The sequence below is a fragment of the Coregonus lavaretus genome, assembly GCF_964263955.1.
Source record: "Coregonus lavaretus genome assembly, contig: HAP1_SCAFFOLD_543, whole genome shotgun sequence".
In the NCBI taxonomy this organism is placed as follows: Eukaryota; Metazoa; Chordata; class Actinopteri; order Salmoniformes; family Salmonidae; genus Coregonus; species Coregonus lavaretus.
In genome coordinates this window covers 65,526-84,455 of record NW_028166699.1, presented here as the reverse complement: position 1 = coordinate 84,455, position 18,930 = coordinate 65,526, and the positions used below count along the sequence as shown (strand labels likewise).

The following is an 18,930-nucleotide window of genomic DNA, read 5'->3' as shown; positions in this document are numbered from 1 at the left end:
TGACATAGGACTGTAGTTAATGTCTGTACTAAGTTCGGAAGTTTGAAATGTATCATTCAAGAACCTTATGCTTCCATCTGTCATGGTTCAATTACACACATAGTCTCATGGTTTGGTAGGTGATTTCATAGTTGACTTGTGGAAAGCTGTACTTACTTTGACGCCTCTCCAGCTAACTCAACTTTGAGTTTGGTGACACATTAAGACAAAACATGATTTCTATACTAAATAAATGAAGCTTTATTCCTCTGTCATTAAAAATATAGGAAGTACAGAAAAGCATCGGACTGTACATGCCCACGGGTGAATTAATTATTTTATCAAAAGATTAAGCCTGCAAGAGCATTTCATTTTTTTATCCTTATCTAAATGAGGTATCCCATTCCTCCATTCATAACCACAACTCCTAACATACACATAGACAATTAAATACATTTACATTTTAGTCATTTATCAGACGCTCTTATGCAGAGCGACTTACAGGAGCAATTCGGGTTAAGTGTCTTGCTCAAGAGCACGTCGGCAGATTTTTCACCTAGTCGGCTCAGGATTCGAACCAGCGACCTTTCGGTTACTGGCCCAATGCCCTTAACCGCTAGGCTACCTGCGGGAAAGATAGTGCTGAACCTGTCTGAGACTAGTCTACGTCAGAAAAATCTGGTGCAAAAAAACTACCACATCAAGCCACAAAGGGAGGTGAAATGGCAGTATGCAAGAGCTTAAAACAAAATAATTAGAAAAGAAATTGTACAATAAATACAAACAACTGCAGTCATGACTCGTATCTAAAGATACATTTTCAGGTGATGGTAGTAAAATTATATGGAGTACATAATCATAAAAAAATAAGAATTGTTAAAAACCTAATGCCCTGAACCTACTCATCTGATGTTACTTCATGTTTGTCTGTGCAGTTTCACAACATGTCCAGTACAGTTCCAGATAGTAGAGTATTCCTCATAAGGAAAAATGTTTCCATATTCTAGAATCCTTCAGTGGGTTCCTTTTAGAGTTCCTGAATGTTCCACTGTATATTGTGGTTCCCTATAGGCGACTACATTAATGCCAGCAGTGCTTTCAACTTGGAAACATGAGGCTTCTGAATCCCACCATGGACAGGATTATCGACGATTCCCAACAACCATTATTGTTGGAAGCAACACAATAGTCTATGCTATGGAGAGAAAAAATCATTGAAAAGTTAGTCTATAAAATAGCCCCATCCACTGTTGAGTACAGTATCAATGTCCTCATCTCCACCAGTGGACAAATACAAAATACCCTTCCTGTTCCACACTGTTCACCACCTGGGTTTTCACCCTGCCGTCGGGGGCCCTCTCCTTGGGCAAGGCTCAGTTGGAGCAGGGCCTTGATGCGGAGGGCAGGGTGACCCGCTGCTCGTCCATGCGTTTGGCCTGGGACCTCATGATGAGGCTGAAGAAGTCCTCGTCTGGGACGGTGGGGCCACGGGCTGGGGGAGGGGCGCAGCGCTGGTCGTCCAGACGGGAACCCTGAGGGAGGGATAGGAGAGGAAAAAGTGTAACAGTTACCTATATGAAAAGGAAGACTTTTACACCTTTCAATGTAAAACACTGAGATCTAACTTTTGCTACAATGTGCCCTACTGAACACCACCCTAATGAAAAGGGTCTATTTACTACACACACCTGGCACTTGACGAGCATGTTGAAGAAGTCGTCGTCAGGCTCAGCGTTATCTGCGTTGGCCATCAGGTGGCTGAGAACAGCCTGGCTTTTGTTCTGGTGGACCCGAAGGCCTGGCAAACTACCCCCAGCACCTCCACCGTCCTCCAATCGGGAACCCGACCCAGAGCCCAGGCCTGCTACAGCCGCTGACTCTGACACCGCTGGAGGAGAGAGAGATGGAGGAGAAGAGGGAGAGAGATCAATATTGGGATCACAGGCACATTTTGCCATGGATTTTGTCAGAAGCGGGTATGTATTAACACCCATATTTCATAACGTCATATGACAGAGTATGTGTGTTTACGCTTACATTTCCTCATGGCTCTGGCTGGAGAGTCAGAGGAGCTCTTTTCCTGTATGGAACAGCGCTGGTCGTCCATCCTGTTGCTCTGGAAACGACTCAGCAGGTCAAAGAAGCCCTCGTCCCCGAGCATGTCTGGACTGGCCCTCTTAGTGAGTGAGAGTGAGAATTAAATACTTTATATTGCATCATAATAGCCCCGCTCTAATAAGCTATAAGTAGTAGAATAGAGTAGTATTGGTAGTACAGTAGTAGTAGAATAATAGTAGACGTACTAGTAGAGTATAGTAGTATCCATAGAGTAGTAGAGGAGTAGTAGTATTACTGGTAGTAGAGTGTAGTAGTAGTATGGTAGATTAGTAGTATCAGTAGTGGTAGTAGAGTAGTAGTACTATCAGTAGTAGAGTATAGTAGTATCAGTAGTAGTAGTTTCCGTAGTAGTTTCAGAACTAGGAGAATGGTCAACGGCTAAGAGTTGGTTTAGGACTAGATAAATGCATCTGCAAGGAGTAAGGATCATGTTTTCCCTCTAACCTTCTGTGGTCCCTGTGCGGGGGTCTGTGGGGTGTTACTGGTGTCCTGCAGGACTTTACTGGAGCCCCCAGCCTTGTGCTTCTTGCTACGCAGACGGCTGACGAAGAACAGCTTGGAGGAGCTCTTAGCCATGGTGGGTTTAGACTGCTTGGTCAGGATGTCACTGTTCCACTTCTGAGCCTGGAGACAAGAGGGAGGGGAGACACGTCAAACCAAACTTTATACAACTCAGGTTTTACACCTGTGTTGAATACACATCACAAACGTGTAATTTCACTAATTTCAGGTCAATTGTGCACTTTGAATTGCCACTAAGGCTAGAGAATAGAAAGTTACAGATTGCACCTTTGAAACCCAGTAACTTACGTTGATCTTGTCTGGGTTGAGTTTCATGAGCTCCAGGTTTTCCATGCTGTGCCGTCTGCCCATCCTGGGCCTGGCTCCGTGCAGGTTGTTGTCCATGTCCTTGATGGGGTTCTCAGACAGGGTGGAGTTGTTGGTGCTGTAGCTCAGCCCCAGCACCATCTGCAGGTCTGACACGTTCATACGGGCTGTCAGCTCTCCACTCCGGTCACCAGTCTGAAACACACCACATTAGGATTGACCCTGCTGTAATCAGATACATTTTCTATATGGATATGGTTTCCACGGCCATGAGTTTTAGCGGACCACACATTTTAGGATTCAGTAAAAACGTGTGGTCCTACTCACAAGGTGGGTCTCATGATTAGGGCTGTGGCGGTCACGAAATTTCATCAGCCGGTGATTGTCAAGCAAATAACTGTCGGTCTCACGGTAATTGACCGTAATTAACATAAACACATTTAGCATCTCCTGGCTTCCACACATAGCCTACAAGCCACTGATGCAGACCTTTGGAACATCTACATTTTAAAAAGGTCTAATAAATCCATGTAGTATAGCCTACACCTTTACAATACATCCATTATTTATTTTAGACAGGTCTAAAGAAGCATGATGTGAAGAAAATGTAGTCTATTTCAGAAGAACAGAATAGCATACTCTGAGTTGTCCTTATGTTAGGTCCTGATCTGGCTATGCCAAATGGCTGTGGGCTACACTAGTTCATTTAGCAGACAAGATTTGCTCAGAATTCCGTGGCATTATTTTATAGTATGAATAATTCAATTGAACATAGCTGAATAAAATATAAATATTTTCTCCAAACGATTTGAGGGAGTGCGCACATGCGGCTATTCTGTGTTGAGTGGTTAACAAAGAAATAGGTACTCCTATATGCTTAATTTAGAGTTATTAATGTAACTTTAGTCGTTCTACAAACGTTGGGCTATATGTTTTGATTTTTAATACATTCTAAGGCTGCATGATGCGACTAATGACGATTTGAAAAAAAGTCGCTTGAAAGGCATGAGCTCTGCTTTGTTTTTTGCGCAGGCTGTACACACTTTATCAGTCTCTCATTCACAATTTGACAAGCACTTGATAATGCCTTGAATTTCACGCCGGCATCCCCTTTGTGGCCATAATGCACCCTAAAAACAAATCAGCGGCCGTTGTGCCCTTCTCCCTGAGTGCTGCATTGTGCCCTTCTCCCTGAGTGCTGCGCGCTCCGAAGCACCATCAGCAGCATCAGAGCTTGGAGAAGCCTAATTACCGTGACTAAACGGTCATGTGGAATTTGACTGCCTTCATGACTCGTGACCGCCGGTGTGGCGGTAATATGCTCACCGCAATAGCCCTACTCATGATAGTGTAGTCTACCTCTTTGGAGATCTCCAGGTGTTTCTCAGCAAAGTGCATGGCCTGGTCATGGTTCCCCAGTGCTGTGTGAGCGTTCCCTAAACTCCAGCACGCCCGGCCCTCACCAATCCTGTCGTTGAGGTCCTGTGCGATGATGAGGTGTTTGAGGTGGTAGTCTATGGCCCTATCGTAGTCCTGGAGCAATGTGTAGGTGTTTCCCAGACTGTAACAGGCCTGAGCCTCTACAGCTCGGTCCTTCAGCAGTCTGGCCAGCTGCAGAGTCCTCCTGACAACCACAACCACATCACATCACTGTCTCTCATTCATAGTGACACATACCCCAAAAGGCTAATCTGTTCCTGAAATTAACTTCAGTATATGAATGCACAATGCATACATGCAGACACACACACACACACACTCATCTGTTTGCTGACCCTCTGGACATTATAATGTGTCCTTAGAGGCATAGCTGCTGCCATCTCTCCTGAAACCCTACGGCGTTCTAACGGTGTTAACCCTCCAGACTGAAACCCTAAGGCGTTCTAACGGTGTTAACCCTCCAGACTGAAACCCTACGGCGTTCTAACGGTGTTAACCCTCCAGACTGAAACCCTACGGCGTTCTAACGGTGTTAACCCTCCAGACTGAAACCCTACGGCGTTCTAACGGTGTTAACCCTCCAGACTGAAACCCTACGGCGTTCTAACGGTGTTAACCCTCCAGACTGAAACCCTACGGCGTTCTAACGGTGTTAACCCTCCAGACTGAAACCCTACGGCGTTCTAACGGTGTTAACCCTCCAGACTGAAACCCTACGGCGTTCTGACGGTGTTAACCCTCCAGACTGAAACCCTACGGCGTTCTAACGGTGTTAACCCTCCAGACTGAAACCCTACGGCGTTCTAACGGTGTTAACCCTCCAGACTGAAACCCTACGGCGTTCTAACGGTGTTAACCCTCCAGACTGAAACCCTACGGCGTTCTAACGGTGTTAACCCTCCAGACTGAAACACTACGGCGTTCTAACGGTGTTAACCCTCCAGACTGAAACCCTACAGCGTTCTAACGGTGTTAACCCTCCAGACTGAAACCCTACGGCGTTCTAACGGTGTTAACCCTCCAGACTGACAGAAGGGTTGTTTTCTCAGGGGGAGTGAACTTTATTAAGAGAAGAAGAACGGCTGGGCTGGGGGGTTTGGCTCACTTGTAATGCTCGGCTGCCACTTCAAATTCCCCCAGAAAGATATAGGCGTTCCCCAGGTTGCAGTAGGCCCTTCTCTCTGCCGAGCGGTCGCCAAACTCCTTGGCAATCTGGAGGCGCTGGGAAAGAAATGGACGAACACACACATTACAACACCACCTTGGTCTCGGTACAGCCAGTGACTCTAGTCTTCCATTGTGTCATATGTTTACCTCCAGTCTTTCTGGATTGAAATGAGCCATACAGGACATTATAAATGAACTACAGAGAACCACAGAAAATGGAAATCTATCTGACAAAAGACTAATGGCTAGATTTAATCAAACCTGCCTCAGTAATGTTTATGGAGTTCCTTTGTGTACAAACTACTACTCATCTTCCAGTGACGGGAGTCTAACTGGTATTTCTACTACGGTACGCAAAACCACTATTCCGTTTGGCCAAAGGATAAAAGGGTGTGTTTTAGCAGTGCCGTTTTGACTGAATCGAGCACTTAATGGCATGTTATACACTTTGATCAGATTTTAATTACCTGTTCATGTGATGCCACTGCATTCCGGAAGTCTCCTAACAGGTAGTGTGTGTTGCCAAGGTTACCGTATGTTCGGCCCTGGGCGGCACGATCTCCAAGCTCCTTCACTATGGATAAGTTTGCTCTGAAAATACAGACAAAACGTTGAAAAAAACATTGTTTAAAAATAACAACAAAAAATAGCCGCATGGAATAGCATTCATTACTCAGAACAAGAATAGGCTGATGAGTTTCAGAAGAAAGTTATTTGTTTCTGGCCATTTTGAGCCTGTAATCGAACCCACAACTGCTGATGCTCCAGATACTCAACTAGTCTCAAGAAGGCCAGTTTTATTGCTTCTTTAAATCAGCACAACAGTTTTCAGCTGTGCTAACATAATTGCAAAAGGGTTTTCTAATGATCAATTAGCCTTTTAAAATGATAAACTTGGATTAGCAAACACAACGTGCCATTGGAACACAGGACTGATGGTTGCTGATAATGGGCCTCTGTACGCCTATGTAGATATTCCATTAGAAATCAGCCGTTTCAAGCTACAATAGCCATTTACAACATTAACAATGTCTACACTGTATTTCTGATCAATTTGATGTTATTTTAATGGACAAAAAAATTACATTTCTAAGTATATATATATATATATATATATATATACACACACACACACACACACATATACATACACACACAGTGCCTTCGGAAAGTATTCAGATCGCTGGACTGTTTCCACATTATGTTACAGCCTTATTCTAAAATTGATTAAATTGTTTTTTCTCCTCAATCTACGCCCATTATGACAAAGCCTGAAGTATCACATTTACATATGTAATCAGACCCTTTACTCAGCACTTAGTTGAAACACCTTTGGCAGCGATTAAAGCATTGAGTTTTCTTGGGTATGAGGCTACAAGCTTGGCACACCTGTATTTGGGGAGTTTCTCCCATTCTTCTCTGCAGATCCTCTCAAGCTCTGTCAGGTTGGACGGGGAGCATTGCTGCACAGCCATTTTCAGGTCTCTCCAGAGATGTCTGTTTGGGTTAAACTCCGGGCTCTGGCTGGGCCACTCAAGGACATTCAGAGACTTGTCCCGAAGCCACTCCTGCGTTGTTTTGGCTGTGTGCTTAGGGTCGTTGTCCTTTTGGAAGGTGAACCTTCGCCCCAATCTGAGGTCCTGTGTGCTCTGGAGCAGGTTTTCATCAAGGATCTCTCCGTACTTTGCTCTGTTCATCCTGACTAGTCTCCCAGTCCCTGCCGCTGAAAAACATCCCCACAGCATGATGCTGCCACCACCATGCTTCACCGTAGAGATGGTGCCAGGTTTCCTCCAGACGTAATGCTTGGTATTCAGGCCAAAGAGTTAATTCTGGGTTTCAGCAGACCAGAGAATCTTGTTTGTCATGGTCTGAGTCTTTAGGTGCCTTTTGGCAAACTCCAAGCGGACTGTCATGTGCCTTTTACTGAGGAGTGGCTTCCGTCTGGCCACTCTACCATAAAGGCCTGATTGGTGGAGTGCTGCAGAGATAGTTGTCCTTCTGGAAGGTTCTCCCATCTCCACAGAGGAACTCTAGAGCTCTGTCAGTGACCATCAGGTTCTTGGTCACCTCCCTGACCAAGGCCCTTCTCCCTCGATTGCTCAGTTTGGCAAGGCGGCCAGCTCTAGGAAGAGTCTTGGTGGTTCCAAACATCTTCCATTTAAGAATGATGGAGGCCACTGTGTTCTTGGAGACCTTCAATGCTGCAGAAATGTTTTGGTACCCTTCCCCAGATCTGTGCCTCGACACAATCCTGTCTCGGAGATCTACGGACAATTCCTTTGACCTCAGGACTTGGTTTTTGCTCTGACATGCACTGTCAACTGTGGGACCTTATATACATTTTACATTTTAGTCATTTAGCAGACACTCTTATCCAGAGCGACTTACAGTTAGTGAGTGCATACATTTTTCATACTGGCCCCCCGTGGGAATCGAACCCACAACCCTGGCGTTGCAAATGCCATGCTCTACCAACTGAGCTACACTGGGCCTATATAGACAGGTGTGTGCCTTTCCAAATCATGTCCAATCAATTGAATGTACCACAGGTGGACTCAAAGTTGTAGAAACATCTCAAGGATGATCAATGTAAACAGGATGCACCTGAGCTCAATTTGGAGTCTCATAGCAAAGGGGCTGAATACTTATGTAAGTAAGGTATTTCAGTTTTTTTATTTTTCGCTTCGTCATTATGGGGTATTGTGTGTAGATTGCTGAGGAAAAAGTTTTCTTTAATCCATTTTAGAATAAGGCTGTAATGTAACAAAATGTGGAAAAAGTCAAGGGGTCTGAATACTTTCCAAAGGCACTGTACACTACACAGAAGATAGCCCTATTTGGTAAAAGACCAAGTCCATATTATGGCAAGAACAGCTCAAATAAGCAAAAAGCATTACTTTACGACATGAAGGTCAGTCAATACGGAACATTTCAAGAACTTTGAAAGTTTCTTCAAGTGCAGTCGCAAAAACCATCAAGCGCTATGCTGAAACTCGCTCTCATGAGGACTGCCACAGGAAAGGAAAACCCAGAGTTATCTCTGCTGCAGAGGATAAGTTCATTAGAGTTACCAGACTCAAAAATTGCAGCCCAAATAAATGCTTCACAGAGTTCAAGTCACAGACACATCTCAACATCAACTGTTCAGAGGGGACTGTGTGAATCAGGCCTTTATGGTCGAATTGCTGCAAAGAAACCACTACTAAAAGGACACCAATAATAAGAAGAGACCTGCTTGGGCCAAGAAACACGAGCAATGGACATTAGACCGGTGGAAATTTGTCCTTTGGTTCCAACCGCAGTGTCTTTGCGAGGTGCGGTGTGGGTGAACGGATGATCTCTGTGTGTGGTTCCCACCAAAAAGCATGGAGGTGGTGGTGTTACGGTGCTTTGCTGGTGACACTGTCTGTGATTTATTTAGAATTCAAGGCACACTTAACCAGCATGGCTACCACAGCATTCTGCAGCGATACGCCATCCCATCTGGTTTGGGCTTAGTGGGGCTATCATTTGTTTTTCAACAGGACACTGACCCAACACACCTTCAGGCTGTGTAAGGTCTATTTTACCAAGAAGGAGAGTGATGGAGTGCTGCATCAGATGACCTGGCCTCCACAATCCCCGACCTCAACCCAATTGAGATGGTTTGGGATGAGTCGGACGGCAGAGTGAAGTAAAAGCAGCCAACAAGTGCTCAGCATATGTGGGAACTCCTTCAAGACTGTTGAAGCTGGTTGAGAGAATGCCAAGAATGTGTAAAGCTGTCATCAAGGCAAAGGGTGGCTATTTGAAGAACCTCACATATAAAATATATTTTGATTTGTTTAACACTGTTTTGGTTACTACATGATTCCATGTGTTATTTCATAGTTTTGATGTCGTCACTATTATTCTACAATGTAGAAAATAGTAAAAAATGAAGAAAAACCCTTGAATGAGTAGGTGTGTCCAAACTTTTGACTGGTACTGTATATGTACACTACCGGTCAAAAGTTTTAGAACACCTACTCATTCAAAGGTTATTCTTTATTTTTTACTATTTTCTACATTGTAGAATAATAGTGAAGACATCAAATCTATAAAATAACACATACCGTGTCACCAGCAAAGCACCCCCACACCATAGCACCTCCTCCTCCATGCTTTACGGTGGGAAATACACATGCGGAGATCATCCGTTCACCCACACTGCGTCTCACAAAGACACGGCAGTTGGAACCAAAAATCTCAAATTTGGACTCCAGACCAAAGGACAAATTTCCACCAGTCTAATGTCCATTGCTTGTTTTTCTTGGTCTAAGCAAGCCTCTTCTTCTTATTGGTGTCCTTTAGTAGTGGTTTCTTTGCAGCAATTCGACCATGAAGGCCTGATTCACACAGTCTCCTCTGAACAGTTGATGTTGAGATGTGTCTGTTACTTTTGCATTTATTTGGGTTACAATTTCTGAGGCTGGTAACTCTAATGAACTTATACTCTGCAGCAGAGGTAACTCTGGGTCTTCCTTTCCTTTGGCGGTCCTCATGAGAGCCAGTTTCATCATAGCGCTTGATGGTTTTTGCGACTGCACTTGAAGAAACATTCAAAGTTCTTGAGATTTTCCAGATTGACTGACCATCATGTCTTAAAGTAACTGTCGTTTCACTTTGCTTATTTGAGCTGTTCTTGCCATAATATGGATTTGGTTTTTTACCAAATAGGGCTATCTTCTGTATACCAACCCTACCTTGTCACAACACAACTGATTGGTTCAAATGAATTAAGAAGGAAATAAATTCCACAAATGTACTTTTAACAAGGCACACCTGTCAATTAAAATGCATTCAAGGTGACTACCTCATGAAGCTGGTTGAGAGAATGCCAAGAGTGTGCAAAGCTGTCATCAAGGCAAAGGGTGGCTACTTTGAAGAATCTCAAATATAAAATACTACATGATTCCATATGTGTTATTTCATAGTGTTGATGTCTTCACTATTATTCTACAATGTTGAAAATAGTAAAAATAAAGAAAAACCCTTGAATGAGTAGGTGTGTCCAAACTTCTGACTGGTACTGTATATAATATTCTACTCTACAGTACCTGACTTAAGGCACATGAACAAAATGCCTGCACACAAACTAACTCACTCGTAGTATTCCGCTGCTTTCCTAAGTGCAGTCATGACCTCCTCAGGGAACTCTCCAGGCTCCGCACCGCTCCAACAGATGGTCTTGCCTTTGGCATGATACACGTTCCCAAAGTTATACAGCGCCCTCGCCTGCCCCACCTAACGAAGAGACAGAAGAACAGAGCCAATGTCAATTCCAAAACCGTAAAAGAAGCCAAAGCTGCATTTAAACACCGGAATAAACCGCAAATCAGTTGATTCATTAATCAATCTCACCTTGTCGTGCAGGTCCATGGCGATATCTAAGTGCCTCTGACAGCAGACCACAGCCTCATCATACCTACCCAACACCTTCAGCGTGTTGCCTAGGTTACCACTGGCTTTAGCCTCTCCATGCTGGTCCCCGATGGTCCTGAGAATGGGATCGTAAAATGTCATCATTAAATCATGGGATGGAAAAGCTCATCTACTTTAAATGGCAAAATGCTTACGTCCAGACAGCTGAATTATGTGGTGAGGTCATGCTGATAAGAGGGAACAATGACCTGGTCCTACTCTGAGAAGCTTTATTAATACGGCCCTGGTGATCGGTGTGTTCCTTCCTCCCTGGTGATCGGTGTGTTCCTTCCTACCTGGTGATCGGTGTGTTCCTTCCTCCCTGGTGATCGGTGTGTTCCTTCCTACCTGGTGATCGGTGTGTTCCTTCCTCCCTGGTGATCGGTGTGTTCCTTCCTACCTGGTGATCGGTGTGTTCCTTCCTACCTGGTGATCGGTGTGTTCCTTCCTACCTGGTGATCGGTGTGTTCCTTCCTACCTGGTGATCGGTGTGTTCCTTCCTACCTGGTGATCGGTGTGTTCCTTCCTACCTGGTGATCGGTGTGTTCCTTCCTACCTGGTGATCGGTGTGTTCCTTCCTACCTGGTGATCGGTGTGTTCCTTCCTACCTGGTGATCGGTGTGTTCCTTCCTACCTGGTGATCGGTGTGTTCCTACCTGGTCAAGGTGAGATCATGATGGTGGAACTCCAAGGCCTTGGCGTAGTCATGCAGGTGGAAGTAGGCGTTGCCCAGCTGGCTATAGATAGCACTCAGCACTTGCAGGTCCTCAGTGCCAACTTGGATGGCCGCCTCAAAGAAGGACACCCCCGCGCTGTAGTCGGCCACCTTACAGAGCCGCTCCCCCTCCAGGGCCAGCTCCAGGCAGGACGCCTCCATCCTACAGGGGGCAGCAGAGGCGGTTTAGGTAAAATATAGAATTGTTGATCTATGGAGCTGGTGGCGTTCAGTAGGCACAGACGGGAGAAAATAGTATTGTCCAAAACAACCCAAGTTTATTGAGCCTAAACGTTCCAAAGTGGCCACAGTTCAAATAAACTAGAAACCAAAGCCACACATTAGCCTAAGTGTTCAAGTTATAGAAGCAGAAGAAACGTATGACTACCTTCCCTCTCACTCTCCATCAGAGACTGTGAATGTGGAGTTTGTTTGGCTACTTCCTTCTTAGTTCTGAGGACAATAGCCTTGGTTTATCAGAGGTTTGTTTGTTATGGTAGGGCTGACTTCCTCTCTACAGTACAATACGCAGCGATCTCGCAGACAGCTCCGTGGAGGACTAGGCTATTCAGTGGGCTCAATGTTTACAGAACATTCAGACAGAAGTGTATTGTCTACAGGCATGGTTCTCTGCTGTGTAGAATAGGGACTGAGCAAGATGTGGACATTACATCTGCAACGCTCAGGATGCTGTAACATTCTGGGTGTTTCGGTCACTTTAACCCCAGGCAGGGTCAGAGGAGCATCCACAGAAGCAGGTGGATTAACAGATTAGGAGCAGATTAGTGATATTCATGCAGCCTGGCTTCAATTGTTACGGTCTCTGCCATCCTTTGTGTTCTACTGCAAAAACACCCACCGCTTTGTTAGAGGAGATTAACTGTATTCATGCATGTTTTTTTACTTCAAGTTTTCCCTCTTATATCAAGTGCCCCCCACCCACCCAGTGTTCTGTTTAGAAAGCTCTCACAGAATACTGACTGACATTAGACCTGACCTACTAAACACATTTTATGCATTATGAAACTAAAAAGGGTTATAACATTGATATTGAAGGGAAAAATCTATAGTTTTGTTTACTGTATTTAAATAAAAGGAATTTTTCACTGTTTACAGACTATGAACAATGTTACACTGAGCCGGTGTCGGTCTTGCAGATGAAATTAAAATCAATGATTGTACTGTATAGTGACAGATACTGGATTTACCCTACTGTGGTTATTTCTAACCACACACTACAACCATACCTGGGGGTTTTTCTCCTCCTACAACAGCACATGGCACGTCTGAACGACATCTAAAGAGGCTTCCACTGGGTTTAAAGATGATACCTGTGCAACAGTCGAGAGCTAAACACATTCCGGACAAGGGCTAAGGTAGCCTACTCTCTTCAATGTCTCACTGAAAATATTTTACCAAAACATTGAAAAGATCTCCTTCCATTCCCACAAGTCACCAACGACCATATTTTTGCACGCCACACACTACGGTTGCGGTAAAGTAGGCTAACCCTAAGGATAAAAGGGGAAAATCTACTGTCAGCGTTCCATGAGGTAATCTACTTGTCTCTCTCCTCTCTGGCCTTGTCACCTGGCTGGAATTACTACAGTGGGTCCTACAGTGGTTATACAGACCCTGCTTACAAAGCTGCAGGGCTTATTATCCTTTAAACTACTACTTCTAGTTTGATGGTTGTAGCCATCAATTGTCCCATTAACAATCACCCATATTATCAAAATTATTTAATTTCAAACTTTTCGGTTTATCGTGCCAGCTCTACTAGGTTTAAGTTATTCAATTAAATGTACAAGGTTGGACTGGGAGTGAGTTAGGCCTACCTTTAACACTAACATTGAAGCGTTTGAGAACAGATATGCCATGATTGTCACCTCAGCGCTAATGCTCAAATGCATTTTAATGGTTGACCAGGAAAATGCTTATAAATCCTATAGATAGAGATGAACATGGTTGAACATACAACCATGGTGCCTTCTACCAAACAGATGTCCCTCCACTCCTTTCAAAGAAGTTGAGTCAATTAATTTGGAAACTAGTAATACAAAGCAAATCATCATGAATGTTTCAGAGGCTTGTTAAATATTGATTGAGAAGCCTGGGCAGTTCTTCCTGTTTTTCCCAGGTCACACCTGCCGGTGGGTGCTCTTTACATTGGGCCAGGTGCTGGGTGACACCTATGAAAGTCAGTGACCTGCCAGTCTGCCACGAGTCATCAAACATGGGAACAGGAGTCAGTCTACAGCTCAGCTAGTCAGTCTACATTCCCACTATCACTGTCACTCAACTCCACTTCCATGGAACTTCATCTCACAACTTCAGTTAAATGGAGGGAAATCTAGCCTACCAATTCACACCTGAAAGCTATGGAAAATCTGATCTCATCCCATGCAACAGATTTATGAGATCGTATGAGATCTAGGCTACTTGATCTACTGTGTACATGTGTAAAATCCTACAATGATCATTGTTGTTAAATTCTTGTTCCAACTCTTTAAAAAAAATGACAAAATAAATCACTACTATGAAGGAAAGTTTAAAGCACCCAATCTAGGCCGTACATGAAACAAAATATGTTGACCAAAGATTGAGACAGTGACAGTATAATGCATGGGGGTATGAGGAAGGTCATACCTACCTGTATCGGACATGATATGACTGGTCCTTATCTTGAACGCTAACCAAAGAGCCAACGGAATCCATTGAAGATCATATGTGGGACGATCCCAGTTTAAATCCAAAAAAAATTATGATAATGAAAAAAAGAAAAGTCAAAAAACATCTGATGGACCTAGAAGTGGTCAGAACCTTCACAACAAGAGTTGATGGAAAATCCTAATATTCCTTTTTTTTGGTAAGGTTGTTTGTCCTTCGACTGTTAGTCCGTCTAGAGACATGACCACAGCCCCAGACAGAGATCCCCAGACAGACAGTTGCCCATCAGTCCACGAGGCTGCATTTATCCTACTGAGTTTGGCTTGTCAGTGCCACCACGGCTCTGCTCAGCAGCCCTCTGTGAAGAGAACACAAGATGCCGTGTGTGAAGCCTCATTCTGGCCATGCGACACCATGGCAACACCCACTAAACAGCGTGCACACTCAGGGCAGGGCAGGAGTGTGAGAGAGGAGTGGATGGTGGGTTCACCCCCACACCACACGCAAGCTGTCAATCAATGACTCAATCACCAGTGCTCAGGATCTACCAAAGGGTAAGGATACAGTTGGCCTAGGCAAGCAGAGAAGCAGTAGAGGATTTTTCCCAATCACCACAGGCACATGTAATATCCTGTATATGAAAGTCATTGGTAGGCAAAAGAGAACATGTAACCACCACAGCAACGATAATTATAATTGCAAATTGATTAAACTTGTATTATTTAGCGAGAAGTAGGGAAAGTAGCCTGGCTGACGAAAGAAGTTTGAAAAAGGATCTGCACAGTTACGACTGCGCTGAAAACCCATTTTTTGTACAGTGATAAGAAAGCCCAGTAATCATAGAAAAGGAACGCCACCAGCGCAAGACCAAACGCTGCCTCCTTCCTACATAATAGATAAGGAACGCCACCAGCGCAAGACCAAACGCTGCCTCCTTCCTACATAATAGATAAGGAACGCCACCAGTGCAAGACCAAACGCTGCCTCCTTCCTACATAATAGATAAGGAACGCCACCAGCGCAAGACCAAACGCTGCCTCCTTCCTACATAATAGATAAGGAATGCCACCAGTGCAAGACCAAATGCTGCCTCCTTCCCACATAATAAAGAAGGCCATCTCTTTCCATACGCACATTTTAGTAGTAAAGAGTAAGCCTAATTAACAGGTTATTCCTAAAACCAAATTAGGCTACCAGCTAAGCATCAAAAGAGTACAATTATTACAAATATAAAAAACAGTAAGCGGTATTGAAATGTATGCTGCAGGTGCATATTAATATTCATTGGTGGATCATAGAAAGAAGCATATTCTGATAGTAGGTAGTATTGCAACAGCCTGTAACTAAATGACATTCACAAAGATTATTCAAAGACTTGTTGTTGTGAATCATCACTTTCCTAATCCAGGAGTAATCTACTTTCAACCTGGGGATGGTTCACCACAGACCTCCTCTTTGTCGAGCTGCTCGTTGCCTTTGTGGATACAGCCTAATAAAACCAATGCATCATCTCGCTTTGAAGCAAAATTGAAAGACTCTCAGTGGTTACGAAGAGAGAGGACACAGAGAGCAGCACGGCATTGAGTTCACACCGGAAAACAGGAAACCCCCATCCTCAGTTTAACCCCTCACCGGTAGAACCCCAGCAGGCGGCAGAGCAGACATGAGACTTGTATCCCTCAGTCAAGAAGGATAGGAGGTCATGGCAACAACCAGAACTGATCAGTAAAAACCTCTTACACACATTAGGCTACTTCTTCTGAAAACAATTGTATGTTAATGAGTCTCTCATATAATTAGATGGAACTATATAGTACCAATCCTTCCCTTTGCTTAGGGATTAAGGCTTGCACAGATGCCTCCTGGCACATGCAGAATTTGCACAAGAGATGTCGGCATTGAATATGGGTTTGGCAGTTTGACTTTAGACCACTTTTGATAACAGTAACATTACTTTGGGGTACTTCATTCTGAGCCATCTCTAACAGTAATAGATCCAATGGGACATTTGCACTGCAGTTATGGCATGATGACGTCACAAAGTGTGTTTGTGGATGACCTAAATGCAGGCCCCGGCCAACAGCCATCTGTCCACGCCAATGAGTAGAACTGTAACCAAAGCACTGATTATCACACCGGGGTGAGGCCGGAATCTGACAGCCACGCTAAAATTGAGGATATTTCACCCCACAATCCCATAGTGTTAGTGTAGCCACAATGAGTATACAGAATACCTAATTTTGGGAACATTGTAGACAGCTCACCTTTGAAGCAGCTCTTTGGAGAAAAGTTTGTCATTGGATCTATTTGGGGGCGGGTTTGCATAAATCATTGATCTTTATCTAGAAATCCCCAAATCTTCCAAAAATAAAGCTATGAAAACTAGGTTGTCTGCTCTGTTGTTTAGCTGCCATTCGAGTCGGTGTGAACTCTTTAAGCCTGCTTTTGTTTGTGCTTGGGGAGTCTGTGCCGTACTCTGTGCAATACATGCCTGTACATATGTTTATAGCTAGCAATCAACAGCTGCCAGAGTGTGTGCACTGAAACCTTATCCAATATTGTGCACCAAATGGGTGTGTAATGTATGTGTCAGAGCCGGGGACAAAGCTGCCTGTGTGCGACTATGAAGTAATGGTTAATAGGACAAGTGATGTACTACCACAGTGCAGCTGTGACAACAAAAGCAGTCATTTGAAAGAACAGCTTGACAGGAGGCTGGCTCCCACATCACACACAGAACTGTTATCATGAGCTCATCTTTAATGTACTCACAGGGTGGTCTATTCTCTCTGTGTCCACAGCCTCTTATTAACCAGTCCACAGCCTCTTATTAACCAAGCAAACATGGAAACACCAAAGCAGAATAATGCATGAGTGCAGTGATGCACCCAGCAAATCACCATCGAAACAAAAGGGACAGATCTAGAAAGAGGCACTCCACAACTGAAATGATTCAGTGTGGGGATAGGCTAGTTAGCGGGGATTGGGACTCTGAGAAGCCCGAAGAAAGAAGAAAAAGATACACCTGATATAGATTAATACAGTTTACAGTTTACAGTTTAGTCATTTAGCAGACGCTCTTATCCAGAGCGACTTACAGTTAGTGAGTGCATACATCATTTTTTATACTGGCCCCCCATGGGAATCGAACCCACAACCCTGGCGTTGCAAACGCCATGCTCTACCAACTGAGCTACATCCCTGCCGGTCATTCCCTCCCCTACCCTGGACGACGCTGAGCCAATTGTGCACCGCCCCATGGGTCTCCCGGTCGCGGCCGGCTACGACAGAGCCTGGATATTACCAATAATACCAATAGTTGAATGTGTTTCTACTGTTTTCTTTCACATTTTGTTGCCTAGTTCCCTAATTCATTTCCCAGAAGAGATGAAGTCATACCATGATTTCCCAGAAAAATAGAATGCAACTTGCTTTAGGCTAGGAAAAAAATTGACAGTTTAACACAGCAATTTAACAGTAGAAAACGAACTAAGTTAGTAAACAACTGTAGATATGTTGCACACACGAGACATAGCTATAAGCCTATAACATACTAACTGTATTTGATTAGCAAATGATGACATAGTAAATATTTATTTTGACGAATATAGCTAAGGCGTTCCCCAAATAGTGAACTACATTTGCATTTTAGTCATTTAGCAGACACTCTTATCCAGAGCGACTTACAGTTAGTGAATACATACATTTTTCATACTGGCTCCCCGTGGGATTCGAACCCACAACCCTGGCGTTGCAAGCGCCATGCTCTACCAACTGTACTACAGGAGGCCTGAACTGACCGATTTGATCAGCAAATCAAGTGAGAAAACTAACTTGCTAGGTAGCAAACAATCCAGTTCTAACAAACTTGCAAGTTACAACCACAACCATATAGCTATTTATTTAGCTTATAGCTAGAGGGCTACGCTATGGGTACACAACCAGAGAAACTCTACAACCTGTCACGATAGCTAACGTTAGCTCAGCTGGCTAACGTTAGCTAGCTGGGTAGGCTAGCAGTCCACTTACGTTAGGCGGTCCAGTTACTGCCCTTTTCGATACTTCAAATCGGACGGTAAATACAATTCCAGTTTTATTCAACAACTTTATAATACAACTTTATATGTATTGCCATAAGTACTTATAAATTCACCACTTTGCTAACCTACCTAGCAAGAAACTTTCAGCTAACTTCGATGAGTGGAAAAATAACTTACGGCTACTCTGTTGTTAGTCCAGCAGCCAATCAGCGGAACAGGTTCAAAGATAGCCACGCCCATGATAACCGTCTGTGGACCAATGAGATTTCAATAATGAATTTCAACTGTACGATTAGTTAATGACGTCATCCTCATGCAGCTTCAAGGTGTGAAGTGTGTCAGCAAAAATTATGCAATAATCAGCAGAATAAAACAAAGATAGGTGTTGTGATAGTCGTTCTCGACTATAGTGGCAATTACTAATGCAAGCATCTCAGTTTGGAGGGTTGAAAACTAGTAAGTAAACTAACCAGTATTGACTGCCTGAAAAAGTAGGAGCCTGTCTAGTTGCACTGCCACTGTTGCAGA

General features: G+C 43.9%; 1 protein-coding gene across 2 annotated transcripts; it reads right to left on the bottom strand.

Annotated features, from left to right (window-relative positions):
• Window positions 1-219: 219 nt before the first annotated feature.
• On the bottom strand, window positions 220-18,588 carry LOC311114393 (G-protein-signaling modulator 2-like; the record flags this gene model as incomplete). Of its 2 annotated transcripts, none has more annotated exons than XM_084189650.1 (12): window positions 220-1,511; window positions 1,668-1,867; window positions 2,017-2,155; window positions 2,542-2,721; window positions 2,908-3,120; window positions 4,285-4,549; window positions 5,471-5,586; window positions 6,000-6,123; window positions 10,661-10,800; window positions 10,918-11,053; window positions 11,634-11,855; window positions 18,392-18,588. In XM_084189650.1, 11 exons carry the CDS (start codon window positions 11,852-11,854, stop codon window positions 1,353-1,355), a joined length of 1,893 nt encoding a protein of 630 aa, XP_084045776.1. In that variant the 3' UTR covers window positions 220-1,352. The 2 variants fall into 2 exon arrangements, with proteins under 2 accessions (XP_084045776.1, XP_084045775.1); XM_084189649.1 differs by lacking the exon at window positions 18,392-18,588 and adding an exon at window positions 14,346-14,410.
• Between the last annotated feature and the right edge of the window lie 342 nt (window positions 18,589-18,930).